General features: G+C 41.5%; 1 protein-coding gene across 8 annotated transcripts in view; it reads left to right on the top strand.

Annotated features, from left to right (window-relative positions):
• Positions 1-710: 710 nt before the first annotated feature.
• Positions 711-22,781, top strand: part of PTBP3 (polypyrimidine tract binding protein 3) — a 46,840-nt gene continuing 24,769 nt past the window's right edge. The window contains exons 1-2 of one of the 8 annotated variants that reach the window (XM_035140394.2): positions 740-853; positions 11,214-11,247. In XM_035140394.2, the coding sequence (XP_034996285.1) occupies positions 846-853; positions 11,214-11,247 (42 nt within the window). In that variant the 5' untranslated portion in view covers positions 740-845. The other 7 variants (XM_035140399.2, XM_035140397.2, XM_035140398.2 and 4 more) reach the window with 7 other exon arrangements.

Genomic DNA, 22,781 nt, shown 5'->3' with positions numbered 1-22,781 from the left:
TGGAAAATAACCCTTGCACTCCAGTAGCTTCTGGACGTTCACAAAATGGCTTTGGTAGCAAACAATCCACCAACTACAACCCACCCTTCTACGCCTGTCATTAGGAGGGCAGAAAGACGCTTCTCACAGTGTTCACTCGGATAAAGCTTTTTCTTCCTTTTTTTTTTTTTTTTTTGCATTATTCTTAAGTCTGGCTAAACGAGGCAAGAAGAACCGGAAAACTTTGAGAACAATTTAAAGACAGGTCCGGAACCGTTGCGAATGCAGCAGATTATATTCTCTCCTATTATTGTGTCATCCCGCGTGCTGGCCCTTTCCCACGTCTCCCCGCCCGCTCGCTCGCCCGCTCGCTTCACTCGAAAAACATTCCTCGAGAAATGGACTCGCTGAGTCGGAGAGGAAGGGCAGCGCTGCTGCCTGTTGTTATTGCCGCCGAAGGCTCGCTCACGGAGATCTCCCGGGGAGCCGCGCGTGTTTATTTGCATGCTCGCTCGCGGGCGGGCGCGCGCCCTCGCCTGCCTCTCCCACGCAAGGCAGAAGCCTTCGAAGCCAGGGGGGAAACGCACGCGCACCTTGCCTCTCCCGCGTGCTTGCCTCCCCCGCCCCTCTCCAGCTGACGCTTGGGTGTGTCCCGGAGCCTCGACGAGCTGGGCGGCGGCAACAGGAGGAGGGGGCGGGCAGGGCAGGGACCAGCTGTTGCGCCTGCGCGCCGCCGGCAGCGCCGCCCCCCGCTTCGCCCATCCTTTCTCGTTTTTCCTTCTGTGAGGCGGCCACTCCGCTCCCTTTCCCTTCCCTCCCCCTCGCCCTGTCCCGTCCCTCGCCGCTTCCTTCCTCCTGTCTGTGCCATGGATGGGTAAGTACCTGCCTCGCCCCGGCGGTCGCGGACGGGCGGATTGCACCCGCCTGTGGAGGCGAAACGCGCGCGCGGGGGGGGTGTTCTTTCCATTTCCAACCCCCCCATCCCTCCCCCGTCCCCACCTCAGCGGGGCCAGTGGCTGCTTCGCTTTGTGAACACAGTACCTCTCTACCTCTGTATATTTGCACAATATCCGGGGTTGGCGGAGGGGCGCCGAGGGCAGCGGCGGGGCTGGTGGGAGCAAAAGAGGAAGCGCGGGGTGGGGACTGGCGTCGTCGCCGTCGATAAAAGGTGCAGTAACCCGGGCAGGTAAGTAGGTAGGTGGGGGGAGGGCACATAATATGTAGGTGGGACAGCGCGAGGAAGGGAGGGAGGCATCTGGCGCCTGTGTTGGGGGGATGTTGCTTAGAGCCGCCTCCTTTCGGATTTGCACGCCCGCCCCTCCAAAATCCGGTTCTTTACATTCCTTCTCCTCGCGTCTTTCGGGGGGTGGGAGGTGGGGAGGAGAAGAGGGGTCATGGGGAGTTTGCAGCGGGAGCTGCTTCTCGGGCATGTGAAGGCGAAGGAAAAACAAGCTCGCCCGGCCTCCTCTTCCTCTCCCTTCCTCCGAACCTGCCGGGGTGGGGGAGAAGGAGGAGAAAGAGCGAGCGAGCGAGCGCGCAACTTTTCCCCCAGGTACGGCGTGACGAGCCAGCCTCGAAAACTTCGTCCGTCTTGTTGCGCTCGGGAGCCGTGCAGCTTGTTTGGGCGACTTTTTAAGTCTCTCTCCGTCCCCTCCTCGCTGGCCATTGTTGGTTCTTTTTTCTCTCTCTTCCAAAAAGGAAGCCTCCCACAAGAGCAACAGATTTCTCTTCGTCCCCACCCCGCTTTCTCTTCCTCTTTCTACGGTAGTTACGACAGCAGTAAAGGAGAGGAGCCTAAGTTGGAAGGCTTGCTCGGACGGCGTTTTGTTTTGCTTGCTGCTCCTCTCCCTTTGCCTCCGCCGCTGCTGCGTGTCAGGTGTGGTTGGCAACAGGAGTTTTCCTTTGCGCGACGAGTCGCTTGCTCGGAGGAAGGGAAGCGTGGCGATGTTCTGGGGAGGGAGAAAGGCGCACCGCGCATCTTGCGCGGGTGAAACGCGTCTGCGAAGGAGACAGCGTGCTGGCCGTGGGGATGAGGGAAGGGGGGCGAGAGCAGGCCGCGGGAGGAGCGCTTCCTCGTTGAGCCCGGGGAGATGGGAGACTCCCACCAGAGGGGGTGGTTGCCGGAGCGCATCGTGGCTTTTCCGCCGCTGCGCAAGAGCAGAACCAGGAAATAGAGAGCGCCGCCTTAAGTTAAAGCAGGCATCCCCAAACTGCGGCCCTCCAGATGTTTTGGCCTACAACTCCCATGATCCCTAGCTAACAGGACCAGTGGTTGGGGAAGATGGGAATTGAAGTTCAAAACATCTGGAGGGCCGAAGTTTGGGGATGCCTGAGTTAAAGGTTGCAGACGAGACGCGCCCGCTTCTAACATTGCAGCGTGACTCGCGGTGTTTCTCGCCGCCGCCGCCGCCTTCAGATTTCTTTCCCCCTCTTCTTAAGGAGATAGTAGCTCGCCGTCTTGTAAAGCGCAGTCATCAGCAACAACTGGAGAAGCTTATCGCTTTAATCTCGACTTGGGACTGATGAAGGCCATTAACTAATTAATTGGAACTCTAGTCTCACCGGGTCATGAAAACAGACCCCGTAGTGTTTGCTCTTCAAGTGTTTAAATCCGCCTCTGGAAAAGTCTTACCTGTACCTTCTCTCTCTGGATGTTGCCTTGCAATGGTGGTTGTTTTAATTGCAGCTTTTTCTGTCTCGACTGTAATGCAAAATTCAAATGTGTGTTTTAAGTTCCATGGGTTTTGATAGCCTTGTGCATTTCAGGTTCTGATCACACACACACACACCCCACGCCACACATATGTGTGGAGAATATATGTGGAAATATGTGGAGAATATTTACACACACACACACACACACACACACACACGTGTGCATCCTATATTATGGAGAATATATTGGTTGGTAGTGTGTCTATGCACACTGGTCATTTGATTGTTGGCTGTCAGTGTGAGTGCTCATTATTTGGATCATTGTGTGCAGATCAAGAGTATTTGCCCGGAGGAGCATCTTTGAAAAGTTGGGTGGTATTTATTTAGTGATGAAGATCAGATAAAACTGTTCATATTTTGTAGTACCTATGTTTTCCTGTGCTGAAAGTTTCTGCTTTCTGTTACTGTAAACAAGACTCCAAACTGGCATTGAAGTTAAGCATATGTACAGTACCTTGAGAAGGCTCAGTGCTCTTATGCATAACTGTGAGTGTGTTGCTTCATAACATTAATTGCATAAGCCTAGATTTCCATTACTTTTTTTGGAAGTAAACTTTTGTTATATCTTTTTGAGGGTTTTCAACAATCAAGCGGTGTGCAGTTAAATAAATAAATAAATAGGTAATAAATGATATGGTTTTATGAATAGTACACTTGAGTGTGCAATCTGATTCACTACTGAGTGAAGCATGTCTACTGAGTGAAGCATGTCTACTGAGAAGCAATTCCCAGTGTGGTTTATTCCCAGGAATCTGGGTACAGGATTGCAATCTTCACCTCTAACTTGAACATCAATGTTTCTCTATGGCATATGCATTTCAGGATTCTGTTACTTGCTAACTTTTAAAAATATACTTTAGCAGATTTCATCTAGACATGACGTCATTGGGTTTAATCTAACCTTTATACAACATGATTTATCCCCACTAATAACTCACATTGTGGAAAGCTGACTTTCATACTGTTATACCATAGGTAGTTGAGCACAAGCCTTCTCAGAAATTTAAAGTGAATCAGTGGCATGCAGTGTAGATGCACTATTTATACCATGTTTAGAGTGCACATTTGTGTATCATTTTCAATTAAAAAACCCAGTATCTTGAATAAAAGCAGCACCTCTCCTTGAAAGCTGAATAATTGATACTGCTAAGCACAAGTGTTCCAAATGTGTTTTTCCATCTTCAAAACTGTGAAATGAAGAGCACAAATATAATTAGCCTGCATTTTTAACCCTTTCAGGTACTCTTTTACAAATATATGGGTTGTAGCACATTTCAAACAAAGGAAACTGATATTCTCAGGATTTCAATAAGTGTCTGGTGGTCTCTTAGTTGCATGTGTCTTATTTGTCAAAAGATGTATTTCCTACTTGATATAAATTATACACCATAGTTATACACAGTATGAATAGGTTGGACAGAAGACAAACTTCACATCCTCTTTTAGGTGTGAATTTGGTACTACCAGTTTTGCTTATAAAATTGAAATTACTAAACTATGGTTTCTGAGTTTGCTTGAGAAGATTACATGAAATGTGCAAATACTTTATATTTACTTCACTATATAAAGTAGGTACAGGTTTAACCACTTCCTAAGTGTAAAACAAAGCTTTGAAATTGTGGTCTGTTCACTAGAATACCAGCATTGAATTAGGGTTTAAAGTTGTGCTTAGCCATGATTTTTTAGGCAGCTTTAAGCCAAAGATTATCAGCCTGATGTGTACTTAGTACAAAGTCTGTGATGGAGAAGGTCCACAATACTTCGCAGGAGTTGTCACTGCAACCACACCATATTTACGGTAAACCCTTAAAGCATACTTCTGGCTTGGACATGAGATTTTTATAGGCAGACTAAGGAGAATGATTTTCCTTTAACAAAAGCAAACCACCCATCTTGTGCCAAGTTCCCAATCTAGTTCAAAAACCATCCACCATAATTTCTGCAGTGCTTAGAGTGTTCTAAGCTGTGTACTTTGATTAAAGAAACGAGGCAGACTATGCCCACTGGCATAATGTTTATTAGACGTATCGTATTAAAGGAAAGAGGAATGAAAGCAATAAAGCACATTCCACGTATCAGTTCTTAAAGTTAATGTAGTTCAACTTGTAGTGACCAGTTGAAATGGCTGCTGAATAGGCATTTCTGAGAAACAAGGAAGCAAAATGGCAGTTGAAGCCAGCTAACCTGATAGATCAAGCTTTGCTGCCTCCTCAGACCCATTCACCAGGAAAAGAATCGGAAGCAACTTACAGGGCAGCATCTTAGAAACAAATTGGAACTATGGCCATATTACAACACTCTTAGCAGGCTGGCGGTTTAACACTATGTATGTTGATTCCACTGAGTTCAAAGGAGCTTGCTTCTAAGTAGACATGCATAAAAGTACTACATGCCAGTCATTACAACAAACTTGTGATCTCACTCCCCACCACAATCACTTCCTTTATAGTGGGCTTGCAGTTTGTCCTGGAGGCAAAGTAATAATGAAATCTAATGTGTCTCCACTGCCTGTGGAACAGGCTTCATTGATACAATGGATTTCCCATCCAGTCCCTGACACTGACCCAAAATCTGCTCTGGAGGTCTGGGAGGCTCAGCAGAGCAGATGTGAAGGGGGGAAGGGGAAGTCTGTTTGTGCAATAGTGATGTCCTAATAGTATAGGAAATTGGTTCAAAGGTGCAAGTTTTTAACATAGAAATGATGTTCAAGTCATGCTGTAAATGGGTGTCTGTGCTTAATTCAGCTAATTACAATGAGGCAAGATGTCTGTTGGTATGTGGCTTTACTTATAGTAAAGCTGCAGTGTGAGTGAGGTGTGGGTTGTGTAACAAAAGTATCTAGAATGCAGTAATACTTGGTGCTTAGGAACCTTATTTGGTGAGTTTTAGGTACTGGGGTGTTGTGTAACATTTCTGCTTAGTTTTAGTTTGTTGAATGGCTGAAGGGAGTATTCCCCAAGTAAAGTTGATGAAAATTATATACTGTATCTTTCATATTGATAGATAGGGCAAACAGTTGCAAAGAGTCAAAGAAATAACTCTTTAATTGTAAAATAAAATAAAATTGAATGTTAAGTATTTTGTGATATAGAACAAGCAAATCTATATTTTTAAAGGGATGTGAATAATTTACTTTGATAACTAAATAATAGAGCTGAATGGTTTTTTGTTCTGCCTTTCAAGCAACTGATATACAGTATCTACATATCACCAAAACATCAACATAGATACTTAGCAAAACATTTACTAAAAGCTGTCATTCATTTTTAGAAGAAAGGTGGACTTGAATGTGTTTCTTCATTCCCAGTGGTGCTAATATGCTGGAAATAAAATGACTTCAAAAGTAAACATGTGTCCTTAACTTACAGCCTTAAAGTTTAAGATTGCTCACACAATAGACTGATTTAGTTGATTAATCGGCTAATTAAAATTTACAGCCGTACTAACAGCATTCTTCTAAGTGCTTGCAAATCTGCCTCTGGCACCATAGACCATATTGATTTAATGTTCATGTCTATAATAAAATAATTGGATAGCAACAAATATCAGTATGTTTGTTTATGAATTTGTTGTATTTCTCACAAAACCAATTAGATTTGTAAGTAAAATGATTTCAGATTAAGATGCTTCTGCATAGGATATTTGTGTTTCACACACACACACACACACCCGCCAAATGAAACCTCTTTTGGGGAAGAAACAAGTGGGCTTTCATCCGTGATTGTCACAATATTTGAATGAGGGGATGACTGCTTGGCTATGTGGATTTGGAGAATCTAAGAAGGCGTTTTATGCTTTGTCTGAAACATGTGATAGTACATTTTATTGGGATATGGACACATAGGCTGGGGAGCCACAGTGTGGCTTTGTGTGGCAGCATTATTAGGAATGAGTATTTTTAGGTTGAGTATTTTTATTGTCATTGAAGCTGCTAGGGAGAGCAGTGCTGTTAGATGTGTATTGATATGGTTCTTGTGGGGCATTTCATGACCTTTTGAGGGGGAGGGGGCATTCTCCTGTGAACCACTTTACTACATAAAATAGTAAAAAAAACCTACAGAGGGATTGTACACTGGATGACAAAGAGTTTGCAAAAACCTCCTCCTAGTTTGAGCTCAATCTAGTCGAGGGCTGAGCAGTGGCTGGTTTTCAACATCGTGATATATCACCGGGTAAAGATTGCAATATACCAGTACAGGCAGCCCTCCATTTATGGATTACGTTATGAGGCATTGCACACGTCGGTAAAATTGCTTATAATTGAAACCCATTGGAAAAGCCTGGAAACACCCCGTTCCGCCCCCAACCCCCACCCTTTTAGTGACGTTTCAGTAACGTCTTGATGACGTTTCCGGGTCACTTCCGAATTCAGTGCAATGCACGTATATACGGTTTCACACATTGAATGTGCATAAACCGGGGGGGGGGCTGCCTATATATCACAATGTCTGACATATGGATGTACAGTAGAGGCAAATGAGGTAAAGTCCTGGCAACTGCTACTATTTTAGGGGCCTAAAACTGATACACTATTTCTTATGTTTAACATATTGTTACATTTGTTATTTTATAGTACAGAGTGACACAGTGGCAGGAATCACGAGAGAAATGATGACTGGCTTCACAGTTGTTCCCACATCGCGATTTTTTACATATCATGCACACACACATCATGATTCGCAATATATAATCATGCTGAATATTATGAAACTTACCACAATGTAGACTTCAAATCGATTTTGGACAGTGTGTCAATGCATCACCCAGCCATAGTCTAGTCACGGGACAAAAAAAAATATTATTATTGTGACCTGTTTTGACCTTTCTTCTTCCCATATTCCCCTACTTGTTCAAGTAAAAGAACTAGGTTGCACAGATGAGAGGAATCTTGTTAGTATACAAATTGATTTGTTGTCCTATCGTTGTCTCAAGAGAATCTACTTTAGATGAGTGATCTGTGATAGCAATTTAAAGCTACTGCACATTTGACTCCTTGGCTTGTACTCAAGCTGATGACTCGTGTTTTCTGGTAATTCCTGACATGAAAAAGTTTCTGTTGAATAGTGTCTACTGAACCTGCAAGTGCTTAAGGCACAAATGTCCTTACAGTGGAACCTCGGTTTGCGACCGCTTCCATTTACGATGAACTCGGAGAGCGACCGCCACGGACCCGGAAGTATTTACATCCGGGTTCCGTGCGTGCGGATGTGCAGAAGTGCTCTATCGGCATTTTGCGCATGCGCAGAAGCATGCCTTCGGCAAGCGATGAACTCGGGAAGCGACCGGCTCCTAGGAACGGATTGTCATCGTAAACCAAGGTACCACTGTATTTATTAAGTTGAACTTACCAGGTGTATAATTTGGGTGTCCATCTTGCTGTAGTGGCTTGGCGCAGACTGAAAGCAGCCTTCCCTTTGGTGCTGGAGCCAACTGTGGTTATTATAACATGTACTGGACTCTGGTTTGTTTGCCAGACATCCTCCCATGACCACTGCAGCCCACTCCATTCTGCAGGGTCCCCCAACCCTTGGGGGAGACTTTTTGGTGAGCTGCTGGGTATGGGTATGGCACTCTGCCAGCATTTTTCTGGATCCAACCATTCTCTTGTTGGCTCGAGAGCAAACATTCCTCATCAGTGAAAGTTGCGGCTGAAAATGTGTAGCGGTGGTGCAATGCAATGGTCTTGTTCGGTATAAACTTGAAGTATTGCTTTGACGTAGCAATTCTACAGCTCCTCAAATCTTTGCATAGCATGCATGTGTTGTGCACAATTTACATCCGAAAATCATAAAAAAATCTAAATATTATATTAACCTTGCACATTGTGCCAGGTTCCTTGATTACGTCAGTGTTCATGTCAATTAATAGAAAATAATAATAATACTAGAAAGAACAAAGAAAACAACTGCGACGTATTTTAAAATGCTGCTCAAAGACATACCAGTAGTTCTCAAATTGGACCCAAGTTTGCAATAACTTTATTTTGTCTTTGTCCTGTTTCCTTTATCTTGGTTCTCTCTTTCTTTTTCAATCAATTTCAGTATTAAAGGAAAATCCCAAAGTTCATCAATCATTTCATTTGTATTGAATTTTAGTATTTTTGCTAGGGACATTCATCTCTGTACAGTGAGCATACTTGAAACTTTCACATATGAAACCAATTCTGTATCTTTGCTTACCCAACTGTTCACTATAGTTTAATAATCTTTATAATGGGTTGTGTGTTATACATAAATATTTGTATTCTGGTTTTGTGTTTTTGTCCCTTTCCTTTTCTTTTATTTACATATGGCTAGCATAAGCAGTTAATACTACGTGTGATACTGATAGATGAAGCAAGTCCTATCAGAAGTGGTTTGTAACCTTAGAGATTTGGGTGGGGGTGTGTTTGGCAAAGGTGAGGATCTCTATTCATTGTATCATTTCACTATCTACCATGCGTCTGAATTTAACAAACTTAAGGAAGCGGTAATTTGATCAATGTTGCATCACATTTTTGCAAATCAAATAATAGTCTTGCTCAGTTTTAGCTAGCAGTATCACTTCAGTTACAGTTCCATACACCACATATTATCTTGTATTTTTCAGCAAGATCAAAAGTACTTCATCCAAGCAAGAGCACACATTCTGCCTAGAATGTGTTACCCCTCTAGCGCTCACAACAGTGGTCTGCATACATAGGATCACAGAGCATGTCATCTGCATATAGGAACAGCCTGCATTTTGCTCCTTTCTAGATATTTGGCAGGATCTTTAGAAGAAAAGTGTTGTCTGTTGCTTATAGAATACAGTAATAAGTCTGCTTGCCAGAGGTAAGTGCCCAGTAACACACATCTCTTTCCAGAGCTCTTATTTGGGCTGCAGTTTAGAGAAGGTGAGAAATAACAAGTAGTTTCTCACAAGCAGCAGTATTAATGAATGTGAAGTTGAGACATAGATGAGATGAAGAGGAGATACATATCCAGGTTTCCATTTCTCAAATTCTTGCCTGCAGGGGAGCAGGTGCTTATTGTTGTGGTGAATTACTGGTCAGATGCTGTGGCTTTAGCTTCTACTCAGTGATGGTTAGGAAGTGACATAGTGGGGTTGTATTCTTTAGAATATTGAGCTTAAATATGATGATATTTAGGGAAGTTTTTAATATTTAATGCTGTATTGTTTTTAACACTTGATTGGGAGCCGCCCAGAGTGGCTGGGGGAACTCAGCCAGATGGGTGGAGTATAAATAATAAATAATAATTAGAATGATGATGAGCAAATTTCTTAGCTGCGTATGATAGAACATATTAGGTACATGTTACATGGATTAGTCTCTTGGTATTTTGTACTGAGACATATTGACGTGGAAAATCATTTTCTTCTTTAATGCACATGAATTGTTTGATACAGTAGAGTGTAGGAAGAACCAAAGTAAACAATTAGTTGTTAGATTAATCTCAAGGTAGTTTAAATTTCACTTGAATTTTGTCTTCATTTGGTTCTTGTTGAAATATGTTTCTGGGCTTGGGCTTGGATGCTCAGGATTATATTTTGTTTTTTGGGGAAGCTATGGCCCTACTGCAGAACAATCTCCTTGAAAGATCCTATCCATCAATTTCTCAGGGGCTTCTGTCTGCTGTATCATCTTTAGGATGGAATGGCAATGACATCCCACAAACAGACTGGGCATGGAGAGGAATATGAGAGAAGTGGAACTACTTTTCATAACTTTTCTGGACTTCATTATCCTTAAGGAGACAATGTAGGATCTATGGTCTTGTTCTTGCATTTTATTGTACAATGCAGAAGTAATAACTTTACTATAGGAGGACTTTACTTTTCCTGGTTTCATACGGTTTCCCACCCTAAAAAGCAGTAGAAATTTATTCCAAATGTTTCTGGCTTGTAAAGAAAACGTCTCCACTACTTCCTGTGTAATAACGGTAAAGGTACCCCTGACCATTAGGTCCAGTTGCGGACGACTCTGGGGTTGCGGCGCTCATCTCGCTCTATAGACCGAGGAAGCCGGTGTTTGTCCGCAAACGGCTTCCAGAGGTCATGTGGCCAGCATGACTAAGCCGCTTCTGGCGAACCAGAGCAGCGCACGGAAATGCCGTTTGCCTTCCCGTTGGAGCGGTTCCTATTTATTTACTTGCACCTGACATGCTTTTGAACTGCTAGGTTGGTAGGACCAGGGACTGAACAACGGGAGCTCACCCCGTCCTTCTGATCGGCAAGCCCTAGGCTCTGTGGTTTAGACCACAGCGCCACCTGCGTCCCTTCCTGTGTAATAGATGTGTCTAAAAACTCCTTTAATGAGTTGTGTAACAGGGTTTTGTTTTTTGTTTTTACTACTTGTTCTAACTAAACTTTCCTTTTCTCATATTATGTGTTACTAAACTGTCCCATTTCTTTTGCAAAACACTCCATAACTCATTTCATTCTTCTGATATTTTTTCTTCCTTAAGCTTTATTTACCACTGCCTGTGCAATAACTATTTTTCTAACTTTTCCATTTTCTCCCATTTTTTTTCACACAGTGTTGTTACAGATCTTATAGCAGTCGGTTTAAAGGTAGGCATCTTTTTCTGTCCTTTCATATGCACTTGTTACTCCATTTTTATTTCCAGATATTGGTATTCATACACATCTTTTGCTTTTGTGGCATTGCTCTGTTTCAGTCTGATTCCCCTCCCCTCCCAAAGAAGTATTTACAGTTTTATACACATTTGCAATTATGTGTCTTCCAGTTCAGTTTGCTATCATTTGCAGCTCAGAGATTAAAGTGTTTTCATTTGCTTGCAAGTTGTCAAATGAGAAAAGCAGGTACTTAATAGTAATGGTTTTGAGTCTCCATACTTTTGTTGTTTTCAGATCCTAATGACTAAAATGCTGGGTTTAAGAATTAGTTATTAATAATATCTAAAGCATTGTACTCTAGACCTATGCAGGCTACAGTAATAAAAGCAGATCGTCAGAAACTGAATTTTAAAGGTCAAGTGACTAATATGTTATAGTAGTCTCTGAACTTCAGTTCTGCTAAAGACTTCTAGCTAACCCCTAGCTGCTCTGTGCTCTTTAGATGTTTGTAAGAATAGCATTTTTATTTCTTTGTCTCATAAAATGATGGCTACCATGTAATTTGTAGTCTTGGAATATATTGGGTTGTTTCCAGTGCTCCACTTGCATAGTTCCACTGTTGGAAAGGAACTTCTGCTTCCTCTCATGCCCCAGAAATCTGCTCTGGAGGATTCCCCACCCCCCGCACCCCAAGTTGATTTTTAGGGTTCACAGGAGATTGTGCCATTGTGCCATTGTAGCTGTTGCATTGAAAATGGCCTGTTGTGTTCACGATAAATAATGGGACATACTTTTATTGTACTATCACAAAGCTGTTGAATGCTACAGCTTCAAAAGAAAATTGTAGTCCACGTATGCCAGTAAAAGATAGTGCCCTAATATTATGTTCCTTCCAGCTCAGTATCTACTCAGAAGTCAGTCGCTTTACCTAAAAGGGACTTGCTCCCAAGTAAGACTACAGGACTCAAGCCTTAGAAAACGTAATTGCTTTGTTCAGATAAACAAGTAGACAAAATATTAAAACTTTTAATGCAAGCCTCTGAAAATAGGCAAGCTAACAAAAGAATAAAGAATAAATGGCTAATATTTGGAAAAATAAAAAAATTAACATTATGCAATATCTTATACATTAAAATAAATTGTACACAGTTTTCTGAAGAGGTAAACTTTATTAGGACATGGAGATCACTCTTTAGAAATAAAAGACTGGTTTTAGACTTCAGAGTTTAAAAGACTTGATTCGGATCAAATTTCATTATCTGTTGAGTCATTGTTTTTACTTAACATACCATAAGATTTAAAGACAAAACGGAAGTGAACCTGGCAAAATATTATAGTCTTGAGTTCAAAAGGAAGCCACACTGCATGTTATGAAATATTTATAAGAGATTATTGGACTCAGTTTGTTTGTTTTTAGTTAGGCAGAACCAATTCTGTAATAGGACTTCTAACAAATATCTTGAATATTTGTACAATATATTTTCAATTATCTGCATAGTAACCCATTTTACAGCAAAATGGGATGCAGGTACACATAACTGGAAAACATAACCAGTCTTAGAGATACTTAAGTTTTAAATAAGTTTAGTGCATGCTCATGCTATACAGATGGTATCATTGGGGCTGTATATGCTGAAGTACAAATTAAATTTTGTGCCAGGGTACCCAGATTCTGGCATCTGAGTGGGCACACTCAGTAAGTGCTTTGAAGTACCCCCCATTAGTCTGAATTGTCCATCTGATGAGGCAAGAAAATACCCAGCTTTGTGTTATATTGAGCCCTTCGCAATAACTCTATGCTCCCTGCTTGTTCTGTGTACAGTTCATAGATACTATAGTGGCATTTCCAGAATCTCTCCATTGCTTTTTTGCTTTTTTGTTTGTTTCTAGTTGTTGTACTGCTACTGGCTATCTCTAAATTTTCTTTACTTGGTTGCAAGTGGCCAGTAGCCAGGTGCAAAATGTGCCTGACACCTGGCTAATTTCTAACACTGTTGGAAGTACTTCAGTCACACAACTCTCCATGTAGCCAGATATCCATGAGGCTTGATAGCAGCATATCACTAGAATGTCAGGATCAGTCCTGTGTCAGCTTCTAAGAGTACATTAAGAAGTAGCACACTTTAAAAGGGTAAAGGGGCCCCTGACCATCAGGTCCAGTCGTGTTCGACTCTGGGGTTGCAGCGCTCATCTCGCTCTATAGGCCGAGGGAGCCGGCGTTTGTCCGCAGACAGCTTCCGGGTCATGTGGCCAGCATGACAAAGCTGCTTCTGGCGAACCAGAGCAGCGCACGGAAACGCCGTTTACCTTCCCACCGGAGTGGTCCCTATTCATCTACTTGCACTTTGATGTGCTTTCAAACTGCTAGGTGGGCAGGAGCTGGGACCAAGCAACAGGAGCTCACCCCGTTGCAGGGATTCGAACCGCCGACCTTCTGATCAGCAAACCCTAGACTCTGGTTTAACCCACAGCGTCACCTGGGTCCTTTAGTCCTCTTCAAATGGTAGCTGAAAAGAGAAATATATTTGCCAGACGTAAATATTGCGATTTTTGATTAAGGGGCCTTACTCTCCAGTTTGTTCTCGAGTAATTCTTAACACCTCAGTGTTTCAAGAAATGTATTTGGTCTTTTCTTCCTACTATACTGTATGCTGGATTATGGATTTGGGTACAATGCATATGTAGGATTTTGTAAAAATCAATGGAAGGGGAAGGGAAGAAGTAATGACTTCCTGTTTTGATGACAATCTCCTCCAACAGTTTGAATGTGTGTAAATTCCATGACTCCACAGCAGCTTAGCCAGTAAGTTTCATAGACTCTACTTAATCAGCACCACCAAATTGCATACTATATTATAATATAGGTATTTAGTAACTGCAGGAGGTTGGTTAATATAATCTAGGTTGTTGTAGCCTTTTGAGATTTGGGAGGCAAGCCTGTTTAATTCAATAATTAACAAAGCTGTTGGAGTCTAAACGTCTCATGAACTAAGAAAGAGCAAAGAATTTGTTCAGATAAAGCATGTTATCTGGCTCAAACCTGTTCCCCCCCCCTTGAAATTTTGTAGGCTATGAGGGGCACTCCATTTTGAAGCTTAGAGGGTCCTTTTGATGTGGGGTAGGGGTGAAAGGGAAGGGAAAGCACTCTAGCACTGCCCCTTCTTGCTGTCCATGTCACCCTCTGCTTGCGTAACTCTCCACGTAATGAGGAACCCAGTTTTTCAGAGTCGTAAATCAAATGGGAAGCCTACGCAAGTTGTGAAGGCTCCCCACAGCAGAAGTTATCACTTCAGCTTGTGGGGGACAACTGACAGGCAACACTAGCATGCTTTTCTTTGCTCCCCCCTTGTATGTTGATTAAACATAGTAGAACACCTGAATAGAAACGTACAGTGATAAGAAAGAAAGTGTTACGCAGATTGCATGTATGTTACCTTCTTCAAAAGTTATCTTTTAGAACTCCTTACTAGTCAGAATCTACAGTTTTAGGTTCAGCACCAGAAGCATAATAAATACATTTTTCATTAGTTTGAAAGTAAAGGAGTGGCACTCATCTGTTGAGGTCCAACAGCATTTGAAATTGTTGGGTTTCTTACAGATGAATTGCACATTTTAATTCTGGATTTTATATTCTCTGTTCAGTCCCTTTGTGGTCAATTTAATTTTTTGAGGTTGCTTATATTAAAGAGGTTGATTGAGAAAAGAGGTAAGATTGACAGCTGTTGGAACACTGAGCCTTCTAACAGATCCTCTTTTCAGTTGCTAACAATTTACTAACAAGTTATAGAAGCCTAGTACCAATCTTTTGCTCAAATTTATTGTGATCACATCCCAGGCAGAGTTCATTTTCATACCAGACAGACCATGTAGCTAGTACTGTGTTCTTTCAAACTTGCCATCTTTTTGAAATACCGTAATTTCCGTGCTTTTCTGAGAACGGATCCCTGCACATTGTAGATGATCGTTTGTGCATGTGCTCAGAAATAATAGTGCATTCTGGACCATGTCTACTCAGAAGTAAGTCCTATTGAATTCAGTGCGCCCCCCCCCCCCGGTGAATGGTGTTATGATTGCAGCCTTAGAATGCAAACACCCAACAGTACCAAGCCAGTCTTGTGGATGCATGTTGACTGGATATATGGAATACAACTCCCCCCCCCCCATAAATCTAATCCAACAGTTTTATTCTTGGATTTCTGAGGAATCTGTAATATGCTTCAAATTAGCCCTAAGACATTCTAATACGGTTTGAAAAGTTCTTATCCAGAGCATTTCATTTATAACCATAGAATCCCGAGCAATTGTTTTGTTGCCTTAAGAACTTCTTCCTGTTATTTCAAGTAAGTCAGAACCACAATTACTAGGAAATCTTCATTCCAGGGTACAACCAATATGTTTTCTAGTTACCTCACTTGCACAGTCGAGGTTTTGACCTGTGTATTCCTGAGTGGCATACAAGTGTGTTATTAACCAGATGCAATGTCAACCTAAATTTCTTCAAAAACAACCATGATACCCCCTTCCAACCCTGAAAGTTTTCTTAAGGTTGCTAAGTGTAAACAATAGAGTTATATATCACAATATTGCCTTCAGCCAATTGTCAACTAGGATTTTTCTTTCTTGAACGTAATAATGCTTGCATCTCTGGCAGGATCTGATGACTTACCCTTGCAGAATTCACTTTAAAATGGAGGAAATGTGCCTCCTAGTTCCTGTTTTGTTCATTTATTTTAACATTGTTTCCTTAATTATTATACATTTTCTGCTTTGTGACACTGAGTAGTCATTTGTCATTTAAAATTAGTATTGTAATTTCGGTGTCTGTGGGGGACCACACAAGTTTTCTAACAGGGCTGACTAAGTTAATAAGACTTCCTGGGAGATAATAGTCCTGAATGTTCTTAACTTCATCCTTTCTATAGTTATATATGAACAGTTATAAGTAGTATATAATAAGCAGTGTGAAATAAGCAGTTGCTCCCATAGTACTTCTATGGGAAAGAAGCAGTTGCTCCCATAGTACTTATTATTTAGTATAGGTGCTGTTATGGTCAATGTGGTTTCCATGATATTTAGAGTTTAAATGCTGTTGGGTTAGGTTGGCACTTATTAACTTTTTAAAGTTTAGGGTATTGATTTAATCATTGAATTATTTAATTACAATTTTAGTCAACTACTTCCAGAATTCATGGTTGGAGCGGTTGGTTAAATGCACTGTTCATGTTTGGTTCTCCTAAATATGTTGTTTGCTTCTAACAAAAACTACAATTTGGCATTTCCTTAAGCATCTCAAACTTGCTTGTATTTTTGGTAATACAGAAGCCAGTTATTTAATTGGTTGAATTGTAGTTTAAGGGTGCTTTCTTTAAATATCATTTGTCTATGAAAAAAATACAAATACTAGACTAATATGCTAGACTCATACACATTCTGGTTTTATGTAGCCACTAACTCCACAGCTATGTGTTAAAAGCCCAATATTTTCTGCATTTACACTTTCTCAGTTGCTTATTTTTCACTTTGTTAGCTGAACATTTTGAGACTGACTTTCACATTGTATATGTTGCCCAGGAGACATCAACTGGGATGGCAAAAAACCACATATTTCTAATGGAAATATGTAGGTACACGATAGGAAAAAACATTGATCACAACTGTACATTATAGATGCAGTGGTGGACTGGATGATTATCAATAAACTGGGGTTGAATCTGGAAAAGATGCATGTCATGTGGGTGGGTGATTGCCATGTCTGGGAGACAGATCTGTTGCATTCCCTCTGAAAGGAGCAAGTACACAGTCTGGGAATGCTTTTCGATCCATCTCTGTCACTTGAAGCTCTGTGACTCCTACATCAACTGTAACAATTCCTGGACAACACAGTAGCCTGACCACAGTGGTCTATGCATTGGTAACCTCAAGGCTTGATTACTGTAATACACTTTTATATGGGGCTGCCCCTGTATCTGGTCCAGAAACTTCATCTAGTGCAGATGCAGCGACTGGATGGTTCACAGGAACAGATAACTGGCAACATGGTACCCTGCTGCCGATAGAGCTGTGCTGGTTGCCGATTTACTAAAAGGCCAGGTTCAAGGTTAATTCACAATGTCCTGAACAACTTTGGCTTAAAGTACCTTAAGGACTGTTACATCCCTCCTTGATCACTGAGATGCCGGTTCCCCACGCCCCTCAGATTTGGCTGGCCTTCACTAGGGATCAAGCCTTTAGCATGGCATGCCCTGCACTTTGAAACTCTACTCTAGGAGAGGTTTAGCAGAAAAGCATCCCTCCATTCTTTTAGCCCTCTCTTGAAAACTATTGTTTAGAGAGGCCTGTGAAATATGAACTTTCTCCTTTAACCGATTAGTATTTATTGATATTTTCTTTGATACTGATTTTATTCTTACATGTTGTACACCATGATATATTCTTAATGAAAGTGCATGTTAGAAATACGTAAATAGAAAGAAATGTACCCCATCCCCACCCTAATTTAGCTTGCTATCAGATACTGTGTACAGTTTGCCATACAGTTGCACCTTGGATCCTGAATGCCTCAGCACTCAGAAGTTTTGACTCCCAAACCCGGAAGTAAGTATTTCGGTTTGCAAACGTTGTTCAGAACCCAGGCAGTCAGAAGCTGTGCTTTGGTTTCCAAACGTTTTGGAAGTCGAATGGACTCCCGGAACGGATTCCGTTCAACTTCCAAGGTACGACTCTATTGCTAGTGAGGTAAATTTCCAGTCCCAAACATTACTGGTGCCCACTTCTCTGTTCCTTGCAAATTTCTGCTGCATTTTACATCTTTGCAGAATAGATAAGGGGCAAACACATGAGTTCAATTCATGAGCACAGTGTGTCCAGGGCAGGAGCTGGATTTAGCATACTGTTCGCATTTTCCTGGTTGGGGAACCAAAAGCTGTAGGATCATTGAGGTAGGGCACATGTAGCCACCCCCTGAACTTGAACCTGTACTTGAAAGTGGGGTTGTTGTTTTTTAACATGAAACCTTTCTCGGTCAAAAATTACTACCAATTTCTCAAAGTACAGTATAGTCTCATACTTTAACTTGGTGGAAAGAGAATTCTAGGAATATTCTAAGACCTTTGTGAATGAAGAGCCTCTTGAGTTTTAGGTATCTTGATTTTATTATTCCTTGTTGTTCTTACATAGTTGCTGAAGCCATTCCCTCAATTATAGGCATCCTTTCCACTGGCTCTTTAATTACAGTCTTGTGTGCCTTTTGTCAGGCCCATCGTATCTTGTTACTGATCTAGCGGGGAGCCTCAATAATTGATACATGAGACAATGGAACTAGCTGCATGCTAACTAACTGTGCCAGTGAGAAGGCAAGACTGAAACAGCTGCTCTCTCTGTTAATTTAACAGCCCTGTTTCTAAGGAGATTGCTGATCAACTTGTTGGACTAGTATTGGAATGGGACGTCTTTGTTGCCAGTGAAGCTTGTTGCTATCTCATTTAGGTAATTTGGCATCGTGAAATGGTATGTATGTAGGGCCAACTCAACCACTTTACTTCTACATTTTCTCTGTCAGATTTTTTTTTTAACCATCTGAGGCCAGTCAAAGCCTAAATGGCTCTTCTTCAAGAATCAACATTTGCATCTGTATTCTTGCATTCCTCCAAGGAGCTCGGAGCAGTAGTGTAGCTTCACATAGCTACCCTGTGAGAGTGGCTTAGGCTGAGAGTGACTTGCTTCAAGGCTTCATAGCTGAAAAGGACTTTTGAACTGAAACCCAACCCTCTGGCTACTGCGCCACACGGACTTTGTTTATACTGGAAAATGGAAATCTTGGGATCTATGTAAGTGACACCAGAAGCTCTTTTGCATGTGTTAGGTTACTTCATTCTAAAGACTTCCCAGCTGGAACTAAAACAGTACCCCAAAAATGTGGTGATAGTTATTTTGAATTCACCCCAAATTTCAGGGTTGTTCCCTGCTGTTTTTGCCCATTTCACTCGAGGTGAAAGATTACCAAGCAAGCCCGCCCATCATCTGGCACTTTCAGAAGGGGGTTGCCTAATGGCATTCTGTACAAACCTCCATCAAGTTTGTACTACGGTAATATCAAAAGGCTGAAATTGAAGTTATGTAAAGTAGCAGGCAAGTGGAACACGTTCCAGCAGGACTGGGGAAAGATTACCATGGGTGCTTCTCTTTCAGCACCTATTGTTGTTGTTGTTGTTGTTACTTCTCCATTTATGAATTGCATCCCATGAAGCACCTCAAAGCAATTTACAATATTACCTAAACATTAAACATGATTAAAACAGTTTTATATATGTAGCTTACCTATAAGTTTGCTTTATAGATTAGAATTCCCCCCCCCAAAAAATAGGTGACTAGATAAATGTTTGAAAGTAATGTGAGATTTGTACATCAATATTAATTTTGAAATAGAAGTTTGTAATATAATAGCACAAGACCCTTGTTCTTGATTTCCTATACATTGAGTATAAGAGTCTTAATGGTTTGTGTTCATTTTGTAAGACAACATGTTAGTGCAGAAGCTCAGGTTACTAATGTTTTGCTCACTCTTGTCTAAAGAGCTGTACTTGTATGAACCAGGATATTCTAGTCTGGTTGAACTTGAATGTCAGCTGTTCACATAAGATATGCCAACAATACGAAGACCTCCTTTGGAATCGCATAGTGAAATCTAAATGTTGAAACATCTGAGATATTTGAAGCTACCACTCTTATCATTCCTGATGTATTGCAGCATCAGTGACTGTTTGCGGTATTGCCAGGTGGCCATTAATGTGAGACTGAGACAGAGAATGGAGGAGGAGGAGGGATAAGCCATAACAGCCATAACATACATCTATGGCAGTTTTAAGGGGGGGGGGGGAATTGACAAACATTTTGCCTCGTTTTGAACTAAATGTAAAACAAAAATCTATTAAGGATGTGCTGCCGTCACGTTTGAAATATGTTTGATTTAGATTATTTAAAGTAAAAAGTACTGTTAACTCTGGTTTGTTTATTTATTTAGGGAGTGATTCACGCATAATATAGACTTTACTAGATTGTGGTGAAATTGGAAATCATTTGACTCCTGTGCCTCAAACCAGAGGGATTTGCTTTATGACAGCAGTCAATTAATCGAGAGTGTGTGCATATGAGAAACCCATTCCATTTATTTTTAAGAGTTAGTCATATGAATTGCGTGATGCAGACTTGAAAGCAATCCACACCCATTTATTGTTGATTTTAATTATTTTTTGAATTTTCAAAATAGATGTTTTACTGTTTTTACTGATAATTTTATTGTACACTATTCTTTTTGGGAGATGGGATAAGGTTTTATTCCAATCAGGACACCCTTCGCTGACTTAACCTGTGGGCTCTTAAGGCCAGTCCAAACAGGTCTTCCAAGGAGGCTTTATATTATAGCCTGCAAAAATAAATAGGATTGATTAAATATTTGCAGTCTGCAATGAGTTTAGTTTCTATTGGAAAACCCACTCTCCTCTATTGCCTGTAACTTTGATGTTTTCCAGGCAAATGATATGAAATGTGCAAACATTTTGAAGTATTATAATTGGCAAGTGCCAGGCAGGTTAAGCAAAGGGTTCCTGTCTTAGTGGTAGTTAAAAGGGGAACATTGTGTAAAGTCTGCTCTTATTTTTAGCGGAAGACCAGTCTGCCCAAGTAGCATGATACTACTACAGGCAGAAACTACTACTTTGCTAGGACATCAGAACATGCTAGGTTGAAGACAGATTAGAGAGGTCCCAATTAAGAGGAAGTGTGCATGCACATTCTATAAAATTTAACCAAGTGGCATTGTAGGGGATGCCCAGGGTTACCAATGAAGGCATTTGCAAGCTCCATAGTGCCTATGGGCACCAGGTTACCGGCTCCTGCTCCAGGAGCACAACTTGATATGATCTTAGATTCACTATGCTACTCTCTGAAATAGTGATCCATTTACTATTGCTTATTTGTAGAATGGCCCACTGGACCACGAATCCTTCCATGTAACACAAATGTAACCTCATACTCTGCCCAAATCATTGACTGTTTAAATCTGGGGTGTTAAATGTGGGTAGGGGGTAAGTATTCAAATTAATTGGTTTGAGTTGTGGTACTTTGTGAGTAAGGGAAGTATAATTTTCTCAGACATGCCACCTTTCTGTATGTATAGGATCCAACTCCTTGGGGCCAAGGGGCCTTCGCCCCACCCCCCATAAAATGTTTCAGGGGGTTGCCCCCTCCAAAGTTAATGGGCGTTGCCGTTCAAATGGTTTGCGTGTACCTCATTGTATTTATGTGCGGCGGAGCTTACCTGACACCCCCCCCCTAAATAGTTTATTCAAGTTGGTACCCCTGTCAGTATGTGAATTTAAAAATGACAGAGCTGAAACAGAGAGTGTCATGCAATGTGTGAACCACCTGCCTTTTAATTCTCTGCTGTTCCAGCTAACTGCTGCTAATCTTGGCAATAGAGATATTGAACCTGCAAGTATCGCTGTGATGAGCAGCTGCAGCCCAGGAATTTTTAGACCCAAGAATGCGAATTCCTTCTGATTTTAATTCCTTCTGGCATGTGAACTTAAGTATGTGCTTCCAGACCCGGCAAACTCCACTGTGTCGGTTTTCTGTCCAGCTTACAAAGAAGAGGTGTGTGAATGTAACGCAGCAGTGTTTTTAAACAGAGCTTCTGTTCCCTACACATTTTCCTGAACTGGATTTAGAGAAGACTTTCCCACTTGCTGTTGAACTAAAATAACTGCAGAACAACCAACCTCCAGATGTTTTGGGCTAAAGTCCCTTCAGCCTCAGCCAGTGTTGCCAATGGTCAGGGATGGTGGGAGTTTTGACTCCCAACAATATGTGGAAAGAACTACATTGGAGAATGCAGTTGCAACAGTTCTGATTACCTCTAGCCAGTGCACTGTGAAGTTTTCACTAGCCTTGAACAATACTTTTTTTTCTCTTCAAAGAGAAGAGGCACTGAGGATTATAGTGAAACTGCTTCGTGCTAACCTGCATGCTTGTCAGGCTCTGTTAGTTAAACTGCAACCCCCCCCCCCCCCATTGTTAAAAGATCTGTAGATCTAAATGTAATACAGCTAAAATTACTTGACTGTTACTCAACTAGTATTTCAAGTCGATCCACATTTTTGCTTAGTCACAAATGGGGTTTGTTACGGCAAATAGTAAGCAAGATCATGACTGGAATTGCAAGATCCCATTGCATAAATAGAAGGAATTTCTGCATGCACAGAAGCTGGAAAGTCCTTACCTTCTAGAGTTGGAATGTTTGTGGGGGGGGGGGGTCCTTCAAGGAAAGAAGAAAAAATGGAGCCCCCATCAGCAGAAGTATCTTCACATATAAATGTTCAGAATTTCATGTTTAAATGTTTTGCAACAATATACTGTATGGTGTTTCAGCAAAGGGCATATTTTTACTTCCATATAATGGCCTGATGGGGAGATGGTTGGACAGTGTTCTCGAAGCCACCAACATGAGTCTGACCAAACTGGGAGGCAGTGGA

The sequence above is a fragment of the Zootoca vivipara genome, chromosome 16 (genome assembly GCF_963506605.1).
Source record: "Zootoca vivipara chromosome 16, rZooViv1.1, whole genome shotgun sequence".
Taxonomy (NCBI): Eukaryota; Metazoa; Chordata; class Lepidosauria; order Squamata; family Lacertidae; genus Zootoca; species Zootoca vivipara.
Note: the sequence above shows the minus strand (reverse complement) of the source record. Positions and strands in the feature narration are given on the sequence as shown.